The 19497-nt window shown below is 40.2% G+C and overlaps 1 protein-coding gene across 3 annotated transcripts in view; it reads left to right on the top strand.

Moving 5' to 3' along the window:
* Positions 1–19497, top strand: part of cabin1 (calcineurin binding protein 1) — a 667425-nt gene that overhangs the window by 452833 nt on the left and 195095 nt on the right. For all 3 annotated transcript variants that reach the window (XM_072243543.1, XM_072243541.1, XM_072243544.1), the window contains exons 30-31: positions 17169–17265; positions 18021–18650. In XM_072243543.1, coding sequence (XP_072099644.1) covers positions 17169–17265; positions 18021–18650 — 727 coding nt within the window. The remainder of the gene's footprint in view (positions 1–17168; positions 17266–18020; positions 18651–19497) is intronic.

Genomic DNA, 19497 nt, shown 5'->3' with positions numbered 1-19497 from the left:
GTTAGTCATACTAGAATGTGGAATTTTAGTAATGATGTGATGTTTGTCCTTTTCAGATGTTGAATCTCATTTGGTAGTGCAATAGCTCTGACTCAGAGTGTTGTGGTTCCAGTTCCAATTCAAAGACCAAGCACTCTAGAGAGTGGCACCGACAGTGAACAACGGGAAAAATGTTGTCATTTCAGATGAGATGTTAGACTGAGATCCCGATTTCTCTTACAAGTAGATGTATCGAGTCCCATGGTGTTATTTCAAAGAACTAAAATTACTAAGATTAATGACAATTATTAAAAGGTTAGCAACACACACAAAATGCTGAGGGACTCAGCAGGTCAGGCAGCATCTATGGGAAAGAGTACAGTCGACATTTTGGGCTGAGACCCTGCAGCAGGTCTCGGACCAAAACGTCAACTGTACTCCTTTCCATAGATGTTGCCTGGCCTGCAGAGTTCCTCAGCATTTTGTGTGTGTTGCTTGGGTTTCCAGCATCTGCAGATTTTCTTTTGTTTGTTATAAAAGGTTACCCTGTCATTACGATATTGCTATTTGAAGGATCATGCAGATGAAGATACTAGCAAAGAGGGAGTGGCAATCTAGCAGGCTATATATTGTCCTGTAAATTACTTTAGGTCTGTAAATCTAGTGTGTAGTTGCTGTGTTCTTCTTTTGGTTGGAATAATCAAAAGTACTGTATCAGTGCATTAAGAGGGCATTCATCAGAAGCTGATGTCAGTTCAGCAGCATGACAAGGCCTCAAATGTACAGGAAACATTCTCCACCAATAGCAGTTATCACTCTGGAGTATTTGAATAAATATCGTCTCTCCAAGCATGTAAGGTATTAGGTGAATCAATTTTTGCTTACATAAAAGATGCCAAGTCTCTGGAATTCTTTCCCCTGGAGGGTGGATTATTTAGGGAATTTGGAAAGAAAATAAATGCACCTTTGAAAGATCTGAGGATTAAGGGGTATGGGGAACTGACACAAAAAAGGAGGCTAAATTTGAGATGGAGCATATTGAATGACGGGACAGGCCGACCCCACTGTTTTCCCCCACCCAGTTTTAACTCTCCATACCATGACGCTACAGTCTTTGTAGCCAGGCAGCCTACCTATCTGTAGGGTTTGTTGAATCAGAATAGCTCCTATCTCCATTGCCTCAACTTTTCAGTCCAACTGTTCCATCTGCTTTAAATTTTATGAACTTGTTCTGGCACCTTTCACAATTTGTATATGTACTCTTATGGATCTTCCCTGTCCCTGCATTCTCTTCAAAATGGTAATTAACTGATACTCCCCTTCATCATTTTGCTTTCCAAAATAGATTGCTTCACGCTCCTCTGCATTAAATTTAATCTGCCATATGTTTGCCCATTTTACTAGTCTGCCTACATCCTCTTGACATCTGCTATCCTTCTCATTGTTTACTATATTTTCAGGTTTTGTGTCAGCTGCAGACTTTTAAATTATACTCCCATTGCACAAATCTGGGGTCAGTATAAATTTAAATGTTGTATTCTGAAAACCAACTGCTGGGAGCATCACAACATACTTCCCTCCAGACTGAAATACAGCTGTTCACTATGATAATAAAAACACAAACTGATGGAAACACTCAGCAGGTCAGCCAGCATCTGTGAAAAGACAAACAGGTTGAAGACCTGAAAAAGTGAACTCTGCTTCTCTTTCCCAAGATGTATGAACTTACTAAGTATCTCCAGCATTTCCTACTTTTGTTTCAGATTTCTTGCATCTGCAGTTTTTCTTTTATTTTCATTCCTTTAATCCTATGTCTTGCAAAGGAATTTAATAAAGTACCAACACACATCAAAGTTGCTGGTGAACGCAGCAGGCCAGGCAGCATCTGTAGGAAGAGATGCAGTCGACGTTTCAGGCCGAGACCCTTCGTCAGGACTAACTGAAGGAAGAGTGAGTAAGGGATAAAGTACCACATTTAGCAAGATTGAGAGTCTGTATACTTTGTGTATAACTTTCATCAGCTCCTCCTTTATTTCATTACAGAAGTAATAAAAATTAATCGGATGCAATTTGCATGTAGCACCTCTTTGTGTGCTATTATCTTTAGGACACCCCCCCCCCCCCCGGTGATAGATTACTTTGTTTCTGATTATTCCTTACAGCTTAGGTAAAATGGCCTATCTGATAGTTACCTAGCCTATTTCACCCTTTGAAATAAAGATGCTAAACTGGCAAGGCCTGAAAGATTTCTAAAGGATAAGGAAATCAGCATCAGCGTCTTCTTCTTAGCCAAAAATCCAGCACAGAGAGGTCGTGGTTAGTCAGTTGGCTCTGATGAACAGGATTGGAAATTTTCATGCCGAACATGATTCCATTCTGAGCTCTTTCATGGCAAGAGATTACCCCGTGCTCAAATGAAACCAGTCTCAAAATGTATATGTGATGTCCTCATTGGTCTATGGGAAATCCTGGCCCATAACTGCTCAAAATAGAAAAGGTCCATTGAGTCTCTGCAGAAATCCTGATGCAGGCAGCAAAAGGAGCACTCCCTGTCTCAAGCTATCTCCTGCTTGCCCCATGTGGCAGAGCCTCACTGATGACTTCTGAGTGCATGGTTTGGAGTTGGAGGTAGGTCAAGACGCTGCCTGAAATGAAATTCAAGGTCATTTGAAATATTCTGCCAGCATCTCTGCTGTTTCTATCCGTAACTCCATCACAACCTAAGAGGCATTCTGTGTTGACTTGGAAATCACAATACTTTTGAGTACTGCTAACTCCTTGTTAGTTTTCCTAATCCTACCCTATTTCAGAATCGGAATCAGTATCAGCTTTAATATCACTGGCATATGTTGTGAAATTTGTGAAGTTAACAAATTTCACGACATGTGCTAGTGATATTAAACCTGATACTGATTTTATTTCTCTGTTACCTTCTCATTCACTGGATTAATGGCTGTTCTGATTTGTGTAAAGACAGATGGAATGTACTTTTAGTGCCTTTTACAATCTTGTCTGCTTCATGAAGATTATTTTGTTTTCTATTACTGTTTTTTTTTAAAATTGATGCCACCTTTTCTTTGATTTCCATTTTACAGTTTTTATAGTCATAAAATAATGTCATTTTTATTTCCATTTTGTCACTCACACATTTTAATTTCCACTTTCATTCTTCCTCTGTACATGCTATATTTTCAATTTTCTGGAAAACTGTTCCTTTCCTTGTTAAAGAATGTTCTTGTTTCTAATCTTTGTTTCTGATCCCTTTCATTTCAGTATAATTCAATATTTTCTAATTGAGTTTTCTTCTTTGATAATTTAATCTTGGCCAAACTAGATCTAGCACTGTTTATTTCCTTGTTCTGATAACACTCAGGATAAAAAACATTTTTAACATATTTTAGTCATTCTTGTCTTTCCTTTATGCATTAGTCTCTGGTCTATTTTATTATAACCGAAGTATTCTTTTATTCTGTTTTTACACCCTTCTAGCATTTGCTGCTTTATGTCCTTGCCCTAATTAGAGGTGTGCAGGAAATACTGCAGCCTCTCTGCTCCTCTTCAGCGAACAAAACTGCTTCTGTGTCACAACATTCAAGTGCACAATCTGTTTCCCAGAGATTAGTTATATTATATAACTAACTTAAAACACTAAAACACCCAAGACACATCTGAGAATCTTTATCTGACAAAGAGACAGCATACAAATGATTAAAAGCCTAGTCAAAGAAAAGTTTTAAGTACATATTTAGAGAGTCGGGTAGAGATATTTAGAATGGAATTTCACAGAAAGCACTCAGCAGCATAACAAGTGAAATCATCAATGTTTCAGAGGCTGAAGTGGAAGATCATGGAACTGTTGGATAATTAGAGAGTTAGAGAAGATTACAGAGATGATGATGGAAAGTTTGTGGGGAAAAAAGAGGCTGAGTGTTTTAAAATTAATTAGATGCCTAACCCCCGGTCAGCAGACAGGGGCTAATGAAGGCATGGGAGCTGTGTGAGCCGAGGAGTGAGGTGAGCAGCAGTGTTGTAGATGACCTCAGATCTACGGAGAATGGAATGAAGGAGATTGTCTGGAAGTATACTCCAATAACTAAGTCTCAAGGTAATGATTGCACAGAAATGTAACAAGAGGTTTAATTGGCTCAACTGTTGTTCCTCCCATGGGCTCCTTGGTGATTGCCGTTCCAAATATGTCAGCCTAGATTTAAATCAGCCTGGAACTACTGCCCCTTGCATAAAGTACCCTTGCATTTTTCATCAGTCGTGATACTTTGAGATTTACATCCAATGGATCATTTGATCTGTGTTCAGAAACAACTTCAATAATGAAATGATAGTCAGTCAGATGTGTAATAATCATAATGTTAACTCTGTGATGCAATTAATCTGATGAAAGGAAATTTATAATACAGAAGTCTGTAGAAGTCAAAAAAGGAGATACTCAGCCCACAATCACCTTCCAGCACAGCACCTCAAGCCCTATATTTCACACAAGCAATGTTGAAATGTCATGAGCATTTCTGCCTCCACCATAGTTTCAGACAGTGAATTCTAGACCCCTACCATTCTTCAGCTGAAAATATTACAGAATCAGAATCAGGTTTATTATTGCTGGAATGTGACGTGAAATTTGTTAACTTAGTAGCAGCAGTTCAATGCAATACATGATCTAGAAGAGAAAAAAATATAATAAATAAAATTTTAAAAATAAATCATTCACAGTATATGTATATTGAATAGATTTAAAATGTGCAAAAAACAGAAATACTGTATATTAAAAACAGTGAGGTAGTGTCCAAGGGTTCAATGTCCATTTAGGCAGAGGGGTAGAAACTGTTCCTGAATTGCTGAGTGTGTACCTTCAGGCTTCTGTACTTCCTACCTGATGGTAACAGTGAGAAAAGGGCATGCCCTGGAGGATCTTAATAATGGACGCTGCCTTTCTGAGACACCACTCCCAGGCTAGTGCCCAAGATGGAACTGACTAGATTTACAACCCTCTGCAGCTTCTTTCGGTCCTGTGCAGTAGCTCCCCCATGCCAGACAGTGATGCAGCCTGTCAGAATGCTGTCCACAGTACATCTATAGATGTTTTTGAGTGTGTTTGTTGATATGCCAAATCGCTTCAAACTCCTAATAAAGTATGCCACTGTCTTGCTTTCTTTATAACTACATCGATATGCTGGAACCAGGTTAGATCCTCAGAGATCTTGACGCACAGGAACTTGAAGCTGCTCACTCTCTCCACTTCTGATCCCTCTATAAGGATTGGTATGCGTACCTTTGTCTTACCCTTCCTGAAGTCCACAATCAGCTCTTTGACACATTGATGTAGTCATAAAGAAGACAAGACAGCAGCTATACTTTATTAGAAGTTTGAAGCAATTTGGCATGTCAACAAATACACTCAAAAACTTCTAAAGTTGTACCATGGAGAGCATTCTGACAGGCTGTATCACTGTGTGTTATGGAGGGGCTACTGCACAGGACTGAAAGAAGCTGCAAAAGGTTGTAAATCTAGTCAGCTCCATCTTGGGCACTAGCCTACAAAGTACCCAGGACACCTTTAGGGAGCGGTGTCTCAGAAAGGCAGCGTCCATTATTAAAGACCTCCAGCACCCAGGGCATGCCCTTTTCTCACTGTTACCATCAGGTAGGAGATACAGAAGCCTGAAGGCACACACTCAGCGATTCAGGAACAGCTTCTTCCCCTCTGCCATCCGATTCCTGAATGGACTTTGAAGCTTTGGACAACACCTCACTTTTCTTAATATACAGTATTTCTGTTTTTGCAAATTTTAAAATAATTTATTCAATATGCATAATTGATTTATTGTTTATTTATTATTATGTTTTTTTTTCTCTCTCTGCTAGATTATGTATTGTATTGAACTGCTGCTGCTAAGTTAACAAATTTCACGTCACATGCCAGTGATGATAAACCTGATTCTGATTCTGATTCATGAAATTATTTAATTCTAAATGCCAAATTGTGAGACTGATTAAAATTAGAACTTTATTTTCAGAGTTGCATTCTGCTTGTTTGGACCTAGAGGCAGACAGGGAAGTGTAGTTGTCTTAGATGGGCAGGGGAATTTCATACTCACAGAGGTTATGTTTAATGGTAAGCGTTGAACCAGAGCTGCCACTGACATCAGAGTGCCTGTTGTTTTCTAAGGAGAAAACATCTAAGATTGGGAGTGAAGGCATTGTGGTTACTTGTGGTGGTGATTGTCAGACTATGATCACTGTATATATCTTGTTGTAATGATAAAAGACATCAGACTAGAATGTGGTGCTTCAAGTAACTTTTGCTTCTGTAATAGTGAAGGCTAAGTCTGCTATAAAACAGATCATTCTTGCTAAAAACTTGATTTATAATCAGAGACGTAGGCCAAAGAACAGGGACAATATGTAGTAATATACTTTTGATAGCAGTTAATCTTCTGAACTCTTATTTACTGAACACTTGGAAACAAAAATCACAGATCTACCTTTGACCTTACCTTTTATAAATTCAAATACATTAGCACATGCGGCACTAGGAATGAAAAAAATCTCTATATTTAAAGAGTTAAATCTGGTGCTCTGGATTCTAAACATCAAAAATGTAGTAACACTTCTAAAGAAGTGAACCCTCTTGGCCATTTGTTACCTTTTGTTTTCCTTAGAGAGACTGAAGTGATACGTCAGGTAATTGCAGGCTATCGCTGATATCAGTGGCAAGGAGTCTGGATATGAATGTAGAAGATATGATCAGCAAGTTCATAGGTGACATAAAAATTGATGATACTCTTGAAAATTAGAAAGGCAGTTTTATGAATTTGTAACAAGGGCAGAATATTGCAGGTAGACTTTATAGTCATGGAACCGTACAGTACAAAAACAGGCCCTTCAGCCCACTTCATTCATGCTGACTGTGATGGCTATATGTGCTAATCCTTTTTCCCCCTACAGAAAGCCCATCTCTTTCTACTACTTTCCTATCAACGTACCTGTCTAAGTACCTTAAATACTATAATTATATTTTGAATATACACTTTAAAATTTTTAGCTTCTCACTTTTGAACATACGATTTTAGTTATAGATTCCCGGGCAAATGACTCTGACTATCTACCCTATGTCTCATCATCTTATAAACCTGTGTAAGGTCACCTCTCAGCCTTCTGTTTACCTGTGATATTAAACCCAGCCTATCCAATCTCTCCTTGTAACTAAAGTCCTCCACTCTAGGCAACTTCCTAGTGAATCCCTTCAGCACTCTTTTTAATATTACTGCATCCTCTTCCTGTTGTGTTGACCAGAAATGTATGCAGGACACTGAATGTTACTTCTCTCTCTCCCTGACTATCCATCCCATAGTCAGTTAGTGGGGTGGTACCCCACTCCTCAGGAACAGCGTGTGCGTGAATGGATTTTAGGTGAGTAGGGGGTTGCACGGGTCCAGACCCACCCTCTCGACATCCCCTCCCGGATCCAGCGGCACGGTGGGGTTCAAGACGGCTGGGAGATGTTCTGTCACAGTGAATGGCCAGACCAAGCTTCAATACAAGGGATGCCCTTTCCGCGCTTCACGACAGTGTTTGCTAGATGGCCGTTGACCCTACCAGAGGGTTCATCCGCCCTTTGACAGGTCTTGTTTTTCGTCCTGCAGGGTGTCTTGCCACCCTCCTCACCAGGCAAGCCTGGTGGGGGAGCCGGTTTAGTTGCCGACTACCCGACCATGCGACAGGTAGTACTGGGTTACATGGTACCAGTAACACTCAGACGAGTGACCTGACCAGTATTATACAACTGCAATAAGACATCCCAACAGTCAGTGCCTCAACCTATAAAGTCAATTGCACCATATGCCTTCTTCACTACCCTGTCCATTTGTGTGAGCATTTTCCAGGTACTATGACCTTGTGCTCCACTGGATTTTTGTACATCAGCATTTCTAATGTCCTTGCTAGATATCGCATTTTGGCCAGATCGATAGGCTAAGTTATTCACAGTGAACAATAAGATCCTAAAATATATTGAGGATCAGAGAAACCTTGGTGAATGTATCCAAGGCAGCAGGACAATAGATAAGATAGTTGAGAAGGCAGACAGGATACCTGTTTAGCTGAGACAGGGTATATAAGAGTAGGGAGATTATGGTACAACTATTAAAACGTTGGTTCAGCCACAGCTAGAGGAGAGTGCATAGAAACCAATTTCCCCGGGATCAATAAAGTATGACTATGACTATAGTTCCGGTGGGCATAAGTAGGTTCAGTTGGAGGCTGTTTTAGGACTAGCTTCTGTTCAAATAGGAAGCTTTAGATAGAAGTAGCAAGGCCTATCTTGTTGCATCTACATAGTGACTGAGGATGGATCTGAGACAACATTTTAAAACAACACCAGGGCAGAACTTTGCTCTGCTGTAATGGGAGCAAATGAATTTCAAGGCTGCCTGCTTTCTAACTTAACTGAGAGTAAATGAAATTTTAGATATACCTTCAGGTCTTGGAGGCTAAAACTCTTGTTAACATTATTTTTCACTAGATCTGCTGATTTTACTATAATTTTTTTGATTTTCCTGATTCTTGTTAAAGCATCTCTGTTTTGTTGTACTTAGCAACTTATCTTAGTGCTTGTACTACACCAGCCTACATGTGAACAAAGGACAGGAGCAGAGTGAATTCTGTGGCTCTTCAATATTATTCCACTAGTGATTCTGATGTTGGATTTCCTCCATTTTACTTTTTCTTCCTTATAACCTTGAACATCCTGCGCAATGCTTAAGGAATTCCAAAGATCCGTCACCCAGTGAGATTTTAAAAAAATCCTCATCTCTATCTCAAATGAGTGAGCTCTTACTTTGAAGCTAGGTTCCTCCCTAACCTGCCTAAGTCCCTCGAAATCTTGTTTCAGTAAGGTCATGTTCTTAATGTCATTAAGCATAGGTCCAAGCTGCTCAATTTCAACATTGTTGTTAACATTTGCTGTCTAAGAACTGCTTTAGGATTATTTAGATTTATTCTACTTTAAAGGTTTTTCACTTATTTATTCCACATTAACCGCTAAATTAGAGGTGAGAGAAAATATTTTCATCTACCTAGACCAGGTTTGAACTCAATCCTAAATTGCAGATAAGAAAGAACATTGTGGCAATCCAGTGTCTTCACCCTGTGTCTTACTGTAAGTAATCTCTATAGCTATTATATAATTGAAGTCTCTTCATAATTTCCTGCAGTGTCTGCTTACGTATTGTAGTGCAGTTTTGAGTTGCCTGCCGAGCAGATATTGCCATTTTAACCTGTATTGGAACTGCTATCTTCCTTTTTTGACATGTGCAGTTTCACACGAATCGCATACATGCATTTTAGAAATTGCTGTCTACAGATCAAATACAGAGGACTCTGACTGTTTTCTCCCTTCTGTTTCAGAGACAGATTAAACAAAGTTCACTTGTTCAATATGAAAAAGAATCATCGCTGAATAATTTCTACTCCGATATCATAGCATGATACCTATGGTTGTATTTACCCCCTACATACTGGAATACATGCTAGATTACATGCTAGAATACAAACGTAAATAGGGATTTGTTTTAAATATAAATTTTACTAATCAGTGTTTAAGAATGAGTATCCATATAATGAATAAACACTGATGCTGTTATAGTTTCTCTCCATGACTCCATCCCCCTGTGATTTATCACACGCCGTGTCCAGGATGTTAGTTGTTCGTCCATCGTTGACGTCGATGAGGACCTCGACACCATAATGATGGTGTTGAGACTAGCGCGTGATTTGATGTGAGGGAAAGTTGCGCAGCGTCAACCTCACTCTCTCTTCCCAATTCCCATCTGGATCCAGTGGCAAGACAGAGTCTAGACGGCTGGAGATGGGACTAGGCGCAGTGGATGACCAGGACGTCTTCTGTGTCTTGTCCTGCTCTACACGTTCCATGACGCTTGCAGAGACCGCCTTCTTGACCGTTGGACCTTCCATTGGTCTCGTCCACTCAATCCACCGGAGTCTGTCTTCACATGCTGGGATAGACAACTCCCTATCTCACCGAGGGTTTGAGACCCGTCGGCTACCCTCACCTGGTTTAGCCGGCTTGTCGAAGCCGTTGCCCGGGGTGTGGCCGCTGTCGCATGCAAACAGTTACGGGGAGCCACAGGTGAGAGCTGAGTGCCAGGTGGGGACCAAAGGTGGACTAACCGCCCTGAAAAGGACGTGACATGTTCCCCCACCAGAGATGCTACCCCTCCCTGACACCCCATACGCCCCATATGGTGTTAGTAATAATAAAGCTCATTCCCATTTTATGGCTTCTCTAACTTTTGCTTGTGCTTGCCTTTCCGGAAAGTATTGACCTACACAGTTCAATTCTACACGTACCAGTAGTTTAGTACCACATCAATGGATATTCTTCATTTGTCAACACAGAATGTAAGAACATAAGAAAATGGAAGCAGTAGTAAGCCATTTGGCCCTCCAAGCCTATCCTGCCAGTCACTGGCTGATCTACGACAGATTCAGTTTCCTTTTATTGAAGTTCCCATTGTCCTCAATTTCCTAATCTTTCAAAAATGGTTCTACTTCCTTTTTAAATACCCCTAATGGTCTGGCCTCCATAATACTCAGGTAGGAAATTCCACAATGTGAGAAGTCCTTATGCATTTTATTTTTAAATAACTACCCCTCATCATAGACCTGTGTCTCCTCATTCTCCCTCATTATCTCCACTGCCCTAGCCTCCTTAAGAACTGGTTTGTTTTCCGAAAATCAAAAGAATATAGATTAATTTCTTCATCTACTCATGAGGTTTAGGCTGATGCTCTGGTGGAGAAATAAGGCAGTATTATATTGTCTGAATGAAGTCCTTCAGATAGTAGACTTTTCTTCTTTCAGGTGGACTTAGTCAAGGAGTTTTCAGCAGCTTTTTATCCAGTATTCCTCTCATTGGTTGTAATGCATTTCAGGTAATTGTGGAAGATTGGTAAATTTAGCATAAACTTGTGAGCTCATTTGAAATTTCTAGCCAAAGCTGGTGGTGATGGGGTGGGGGGAGGTGGAAGGACCTTTATTGCTGCATTCAAAATCTATTTGTATCAAGATATTAGATGTGGGGAAAAGTGATGACAGGTAAAACAGAGCCCAGGCTTTTGGTTTTAACTTGGATAATTGTTCGAGTAGCTTTTGTAAGCTCATATTATACATTCTTGAAATGTCCCTTGTATGTAGATCATGGATTTACTCTACTGGAAACCTCCTCTGCTAGAACCACATCACTCAGTTCCTTCTCGGCAACAGTCATGTTTTGTGGGTGTGGCATCATATTTTAGTTTGCATTATACTAATACAATGCTTAGAGGTAATATGGGAATGCTACTACTATACAAAACTGCAGACAATTCATAGATTGAACATGTATCAAGCGAGAAGTACTATTTTCTGGAGATTTTGTAAAATACATAAGAAATACATACAGGCAGTGAAATGACTTTGATAACACTGGGCAACAAAAATTTTGCTTCCTGAATACTTTAGGGGTATCTTATGGATTTTGGGCTGCTGATCAGGAAAATAGCCATGAAATTTCCCCAAAATGCACTATTTTTAAAAAAATTGCTGATATTTGTTATTTTAATTCATAATTCAAGTCAGAATAACAGATGCCAAGATTAATGAAGGCATTTTTGTTGGACCACAATCAAACGGGTAATCAGTGACAGGCACTTCGAAGAACTTCCAGTGAGACCAGAGGAAACCACATGGTCGGTATCCAAGGATGTTGAAAATTTTTTTTTTTTAGCAACTATAGAGTACCAAACTATGTGCACTGCAGCTGGTTGACATCATGCTTCAAGCATACAAAACTGTACAGTGCAATATATAAAGATTCATTTTCTGCATTCCCATTTAGACTTCTTCCTGCAAATCTTGATGCTGTCAGTGACTAAAGGTTTCATTGCGGAAATGGAGCAATGGTATCGGTAGCTAGGATCCAACAGTGCTGGCTGATCATTGTTGGACACTTAAGCGAGAAGCTTCAGACACCGAGTACAAACGAAAATCATCAGCACTTAAAAACATTATGTTCAATAAAAGTTAATTTCATGTTTCTCCAAATTTCTACGTTAAACAAGTAGTCTGAAATTATATTTGTGTTCAACTTCAATTGGTCTTCCATAAACAAAAAAAAAAGATGAGGAAGCAAAATTTTCAAAAAAATTTGTTGTCCAGTGTAATAGACTTCTCCAAATTTTTAAAATTTATGTTACTTAAAGAATCTGATTTCAGTGAAATGATTTAAGTAAAAATAATAATCAAGCTGATTAATAATTATATAAAAATCCACTGGTTCAGTGGTGTCCTTTGCTTATCTAGTCCGGTGTACCTGTGACCTCCAAACTACATTAACCAGTTTGACTTTTAACTGTTGGCTGAGTAAACTCCTATTATATGACATTGAAGAATAATTCACCTTCAAAAGATGAATTGCAATGTAACTAGAGGGTGGTTCGTAAATATTGATGGCATTGCCAGGATGGCTAGCTTCCAAGAAAATCAGAAAGACTGATCCAGACTTTGCTGTAGGTGCCATGAAAGCCAAAAAAATCCCCACAACCTTTTGCCAGAAAAGGAAAGGGTTAGAATGTGAGATACCATGAGATATATATAAAATATTACATTTTATGAGATAAACTCTGAAAATAGCTTCAAATTAACTGTGACAGCAAGATTACAGTACTTAACCTTTATGTAAGTGAGAATTGCTTTTAAATTAAGATTAGTCTTGCATGCATTGGCATAGGAGTGTTCGAGCGGAGTCAGATTTTTCACTGAGCAGATTCAAGTTCTAAATGGATAAGCTTCCAAAGCCTATTATAATTCTCTTAAGGCAACTGGTCAAAAAATATGTATTAACAGATTGAAATATATATATTTCTTATCTGGGCAGCCTCCATTTGGTAAGAATTAGCTATTGTTTAAAGTAGGAACATTTCCTGGCACTGATTGTTTTGGGAAAAAGCATATGTTGTGTCTGTGATTTTGACAAGGATGTCATGTTCTTTTCCATTGTAGTCAGGAGGCAGATTCAATTAGCCTACATTAAAGAACCTGCTTGAGTTTTTTTTTGGAGTCCCACATTGTGCAAGGATAAATATATTTGAAAGAGTTTACATTTACAGATTATTGTTTTCAGTGATAAGTTTAACTACATTAGAACCATCTAAAGACAGCTTTGTATGGTAGCTGCCTTATCTTCTTTACCCAGTACACCTTTGGTTGGCTGTTTCATGGTTTGTAACCTCCATTGGCAGGTGCCCAAATTAATACCATACAGCAAAAGTTCTCTTTGAAAACTACATCCTTTCTTTGTTGCTTACCATTATTGCTATACTTGTCACATTTCTTTCAAAGTTCAAAAGTTAAAGGCAATTTTATTTCTAGATACATGTACTGTATGTCACTATATACAACCCTGAGATTCATTTTCTTGTGGGCATACTCAATAAATCGAATAACCATAATAGAATCAATGAAAGACCGCACCAACAGGGTGGACAAACCAGTTTGCAAAAGGCAACAAACTGTGCAAATACAAAAAGGAAAGAAAAAAATAATAAATAAATCTCCGATAAATACAAAGAACATGAGATAAAGAGGCCTTGAAAGTGAGTCCATAGGTACTGGGAATAGTTCAGTGATGGTCTATTCACTGTGTAGTGTACACTGTGCAAGTGTAGTCAAGTGAAGTTATTTCCTCTGCTTTAGGAGTCTGATGATTGTGGAGTAACAACTATTCCTGAATCTGGTGGTGTGAGTCCTGAAGCTCTTGTACCACCTTCCTGGTGGCAGCAGTGAGAAGAGGGCATAGCCTGGGTGGTAGAGGTCCTTGATAAGGTTGCTGCTTTCCTGTAACAACGTCCTGTGTAGATGTGCTCTATGGTGAGGAGGGTTTTACCCATGATGGACTGGGCCTTACCCACAACTTTTTCTAGGATTTTTCATTGAAGGGCATTGGTGTTCCAAACCAGACATTAAAAACAGAGCATTTTATTCAAATTTGATCTGAAGTTATTTAAAAATATGTTCTTGCGCTGAAGTACTATAGACATAATGCAGGAGAACTTTGATCTCAGAACTATTTCCCTTGGGGTATGAATTTCTTCTTATTCATTCATGTGCTGTGGGCAAGTCATGCATCTATTACCTTTTCTTAATGGCATTTGAACTGACTAACTTGCTGGGTAGAAATGGGGCAGCTGTGCCTAACAAACTCTTGTGACTTGAGAGTTAGAGGTTGGTCACATTGGCCAGCAGATTATAGATTGCCATTGAACTTGATGGGGTTATGCAACACTTGTAATCAATGTCAATGGACTGCACAAGTATAGTCACTGTGCTACTTCAGTCATTGGTTAAAAGCTTGGTGTGAATGGTAGAGGGAGGGTTTGGAGAACATCCAGGATATAATTTCAGACCTTGGGGATTTATAGAACATAGAATATAGAACAGTACAGGCTCTTCGGCCTACAATGTTGTGCCGACCCTCAAACCCTGCCTCCCATATAACCCCCCACCTTAAATTCCTCCATGTACCTGTCTAGTAGTCTCTTAAACTTCACTAATGTATCTGCCTCCACCACTGACTCAGACAGTGCATTCCACGCACCAACCACTCTCTGAGTAAAAAACTTTTCTTTAATATCCCCCTTGAACTTCCCACCCCTTACCTTAAAGCCATGTCCTCTTGTATTGAGCAGTGGTGCCCTGGGGAAGAGGCGCTGGCTATCCACTCTATCTATTCCTCTTATTATCTTGTACACCTCTATCACGTCTCCTCTCATCCTCCTTCTCTCCAAAGAGTAAAGCCCTAGCTCCCTTAATCTCTGATTATAATCCATACTCTCTAAACCAGGCAGCATCCTGGTAAATCTCCTCTACCCTTTCCAATGCTTCCACATCCTTCCTATAGTGAGGCGACCAGAACTGGACACAGTACTCCAAGTGTAGCCTAACCAGAGTTTTATAGAGCTGCATCATTACATCGCAACTCTTAAACTCTACCCCTCGACTTATGAAAGCTAACACCCCATAAGCTTTCTTAACTACCCTATCTACCTGTGAGGCAACTTTCAGGGATCTGTGGACATGTACCCCCAGATCCCTCTGCTCCTCCACACTACCAAGTATCCTGCCATTTACTTTGTACTGTGCCTTGGAGTTTGTCCTTCCAAAGTGTACCACCTCACACTTCTCTGGGTTGAACTCCATCTGCCACTTCTCAACCCACTTCTGCATCCTATCAATGTCTCTCTGCAATCTTTGACAATCCTCTACACTATCTACAACACCACCAACCTTTGTGTCGTCTGCAAACTTGCCAACCCACCCTTCTACCCCCACATCCAGGTCATTAATAAAAATCACGAAAAGTAGAGGTCCCAGAACAGATCCTTGTGGGACACCACTAGTCACAACCCTCCAATCTGAATGTACTCCCTCCACCACGACCCTGTGCCTTCTGCAGGCAAGCCAATTCTGAATCCACCTGGCCAAACTTCCCTGGATCCCATGCCTTCTGACTTTCTGAATAAGCCTACCGTGTGGAACATTGTCAAAGCCTTACTAAAATCCATGTAGATCACATCCACTGCACTACCCTCATCTATATGCCTGGTCACCTCCTCAAAGAACTCTATTAGGCTTGTTAGACACGATCTGCCCTTCACAAAGCCATGCTGACTGTCCCTGATCAGACCATGATTCTCTAAATGTCCATAGATCCTATCTCTAAAAATCTTTTCCAACAGATTTCCCACCACAGACATAAGGCTCACTGGTCTATAATTACCCGGACTATCCCTACTACCTTTTTTGAACTAGGGGACAACATTCGTCTCCCTCCAATCCTCCGGTACCATTCCCATGGACAACAAGGACATAAAGATCCCAGCCAGCGGCTCAGCAATCTCTTCCCTCGCCTCGTGGAGCAGCCTGGGGAATATTCCGTCAGGCCCGAGGACTTATCCGTCCTGATGTATTTTAACAACCAACACCTCCTCTCCCTTAATATCAACATGCTCCAGAGCATCAACCTCACTCATATTGTCATCACCGTCATCAAGTTCCCTCTCATTGGTTAATACCGAGGAGAAATATTCATTGAGGACCTCGCTCACTTCCACAGCCTCCAGGCACATCTTTCCACCTTTATCTCTAATCGGTCCTACCTTCACTCCTGTCATCCTTTTGTTCTTCACATAATTGAAGAATGCCTTGGGGTTTTCCTTTACCCTACTTGCCAAGGCCTTCTCATGCCCCCTTCTTGCTCTTCTCAGTCCCTTCTTAAGCTCCTTTCTTGCTTCCCTATATTCCTCAATATTCCTAATATCCCCCTTGAACTTCCCACCCTTTACCTTAAAGCCATGTCCTCTTGTATTGAGCAGTGGTGACCTGGGGAAGAGGCGCTGGCTATCCACTGTGGGTTCCTCTTAATATCTTGTATACCTCTATCATGTCTCCTCTCATCCTTCTTCTTTCCAAAGAGTAAAGCCCTAGCTCCCTTAAGATCTGATCATAATGCATACTCTCTAAACCAGGCAGCATCCTGGTAAAACTCCTCTGTACCATTTCCATTGCTTCCACATCAATAGGGGAAAGTCTGATTACCAACGGGAGTACAGAGAAGAGGGAAGCTGACCAAGAGACCAGAGTACTTGACTAGTTGGATATTCCAGAAATAGGGAGGGGCAAGGTAGAGAGGTTTGAATGTAAGAAAATGATATAGGTCACAGAGTACAGGCATGAATGAAAATTGGAAAGCTATGAAACTTCCACATCTTTTTTTATTTGCTGGGTTTCAGTTTCCTCCAAAAATTCAAAATGTCGCTACAACTCACTAAATATGCTGTCCTATACAAGCTAGTCTTTGAGTCAGTGTGGTGAAGCTGTTCTAACTTGCTTTGAAATCCACCATTGCACTTAGAGCTGGGACTTAATGCGCAAATGAAATTCGAAGTATTTACAAACACTGAGATGAGAAATGTGACTGTTCCTTTTTTAGAGTCGATTGAGATTTAGCTTCAGCTGCCATTGAAGAGGTGACTCACATACAATACAAATTTGTGTGGCTCCATTAATCAATGTATAAAGGTCTGCTCTTATGGATTTCCCTCTGGTCTTCTCCACAGAAAATATTTACGTGATGTGGATCGTCAAGTGCTTGCCAAGCGGGCATTAATATTGACAGTAAAAGTGCTTGAGGACAACTTAAAGAAATTATCTGGGGTAATGCTATGAATTATTACATAGTTAATTGTCAAGAATTTTTCTATGTGTCTTTTTTGTATTGGACAGTGTATAAAATTGCCTAGCCTGCTTTTTTACGACTGAAACAAAAGCAGGAAATGTGAGAATCTCTCAGTAGGTCAGACAGCATTGGTGGAAAACTTCACAAATGTTGTCCAAATTGCTGAGTGTTTCCAGCATTTTCTGCTCTTATTTAAGATATTCAGTGAATGGAATTCTTTGATTTTCTTTTGCATCTGGTTAAAGTACTGCCTCTAGAAATGCTGACCGGTGTTGGGATAGAAATGTTGGGAACGGTGCAGATATCATACACGTGTTTCTAGGGATCTGAATTTTTTGGCTTGTAAGCTATGTTTATGTTTTGTGTTACTTTCCAAGCTACTCAAAGTAATATTGTGGCACTTCTGGTGAGGGAGACTGAAGTCTAGGTTTGTGACAGCACAGGTTACAAGTTCTCACACCAGGAATACCATTGCCCCTGATAGTTGTGGGTAAATGAGATGAAGGGTCTTCTGTAAGGCTATCTAATGAAACAAGAAGGTAATGAGAGTCGAGTCCTTTTCTAACCTATGCACTGCAGCACTGTGGATATCCACAGGTTAAAAAGAATTAGGTGGATGTGAATCAATGGAGAAGGCATGGGGACATTTGCTTTGAAATAAGTGTCAAAGTAAACCACTATTAAATGGGTTTGTGTAATGAATGCTCCAACATTTTTCCATCTCATTACTTAGGTATCCGAAGATCAGGTTCCAAAATCAATAATTCCTCCAATGGGGGAAATGACATCGGATGTTTCAAACAAGCCAAATGCTGAGGAGCACAAAGGTGATGTGGCAAAAAAGCCCACCATCACTGAGGGGCCTTTAAAAAATACAGAAAATGGAGTAAAGGATATTCCAAGGGACCAAACTCCCAAATGCGTGGAGATGGAACAAGTGGAAGCAGTTCTGGGTGAGCTCAGTAAACCATACACTGGCACAGGTGAACCAATGGAACTTGATAGCTCTGCTGCACAAGGAAAATTGGAGTTTTCATTCAAGCCTCCTGGTAGTTCGGATACAGACCACAACAAAACTGTTGGCCTCACTGAGGGGAAGGGCTCTGAATGCAAACCTGCTGAACTTTCTTTGGAGGAGCTGAGTATCAGTTCAAAACAGCAAGGATCAACAGGGTCATACATTGTGGCCAACCAACTGGTCAGAAAAATGGGCAGGAAGAGAAAACTGATAGATGACACTGAATCTGGGAAAACTCTACTGCTGGATGCATACAGAGTCTGGCAGCAAGGTCAAAAGGTTATGACTGTTGATCTTGGGAAGATTGAGAAAATCATGTCGGAGACCTACATGCTGATCAAGCAGGTAAGGCATGGATATTGCGACGTGAACAAAGTCACTGGAGAGATACTGAAGCTAGTGGATATAGAAGTGTTTTATTCAAAAAAACGAGCAGCAGGCATCATATTGAGACAATCTTGGAAAAAGAGGCCTCTCGACCAATAGTACGTGACAGTTTTATATGCTAAAGATCAAAGGTAACAGCAGGACAATTCTATAGTTACAATGTGTCCACAATGCTTTCTTTAAATTACATACAGTGGCATGCAAAGTTTGGGCACCCCGGTCAAAATTTTTGTTACCGTGAATAGCTAAGCGAATAAAAGATGAACTGATTTCCAAAAGGCATAAAGTTAAAGATGACACATTTCTTTAATATCTTAAGCAAGAAACCTTTTTCATTTCCATCTTTTACAGTTTCAAAATAACAAAAAAGGAAAAGGGCCCGAAGCAAAAGTTTGGGCACCCTGCATGGCAGTACTTAGTAACACCCCCTTTGGCAAGTATCACAGCTTGTAAATGCTTTTTGTAGCTAGCTAAGAGTCTTTCAATTCTTGTTTGGGGGATTTTCACCCATTCTTCCTTGCAAAAGGCTTCTAGTTCTGAGAGATTCTTGGGCCGTCTTGCATGAGCTGCTCTTTTGAGGTCTATCCACAGATCCTCGATGATCTTTAGGTCAGGGGATTGTGAGGGCCATGGCAAAACCTTCAGCTTGCGCCTCTTGAGATAGTCCATTGTGGATTTTGAGGTGTGTTTAGGTTCATTATCCTGTTGTAGAAGCCATCCCCTTTTCATCTTCGGCTGTTCTTACAGACGGTGTGATGTTTGCCTCCAGAATTTGCTGGTAGTTAATTGAATTCATTCTTTCCTC

The sequence above is a fragment of the Mobula birostris genome, chromosome 25 (genome assembly GCF_030028105.1).
Source record: "Mobula birostris isolate sMobBir1 chromosome 25, sMobBir1.hap1, whole genome shotgun sequence".
Classification (NCBI taxonomy): domain Eukaryota; kingdom Metazoa; phylum Chordata; class Chondrichthyes; order Myliobatiformes; family Myliobatidae; genus Mobula; species Mobula birostris.
This window is presented reverse-complemented; position numbering and strand designations above follow the sequence as displayed.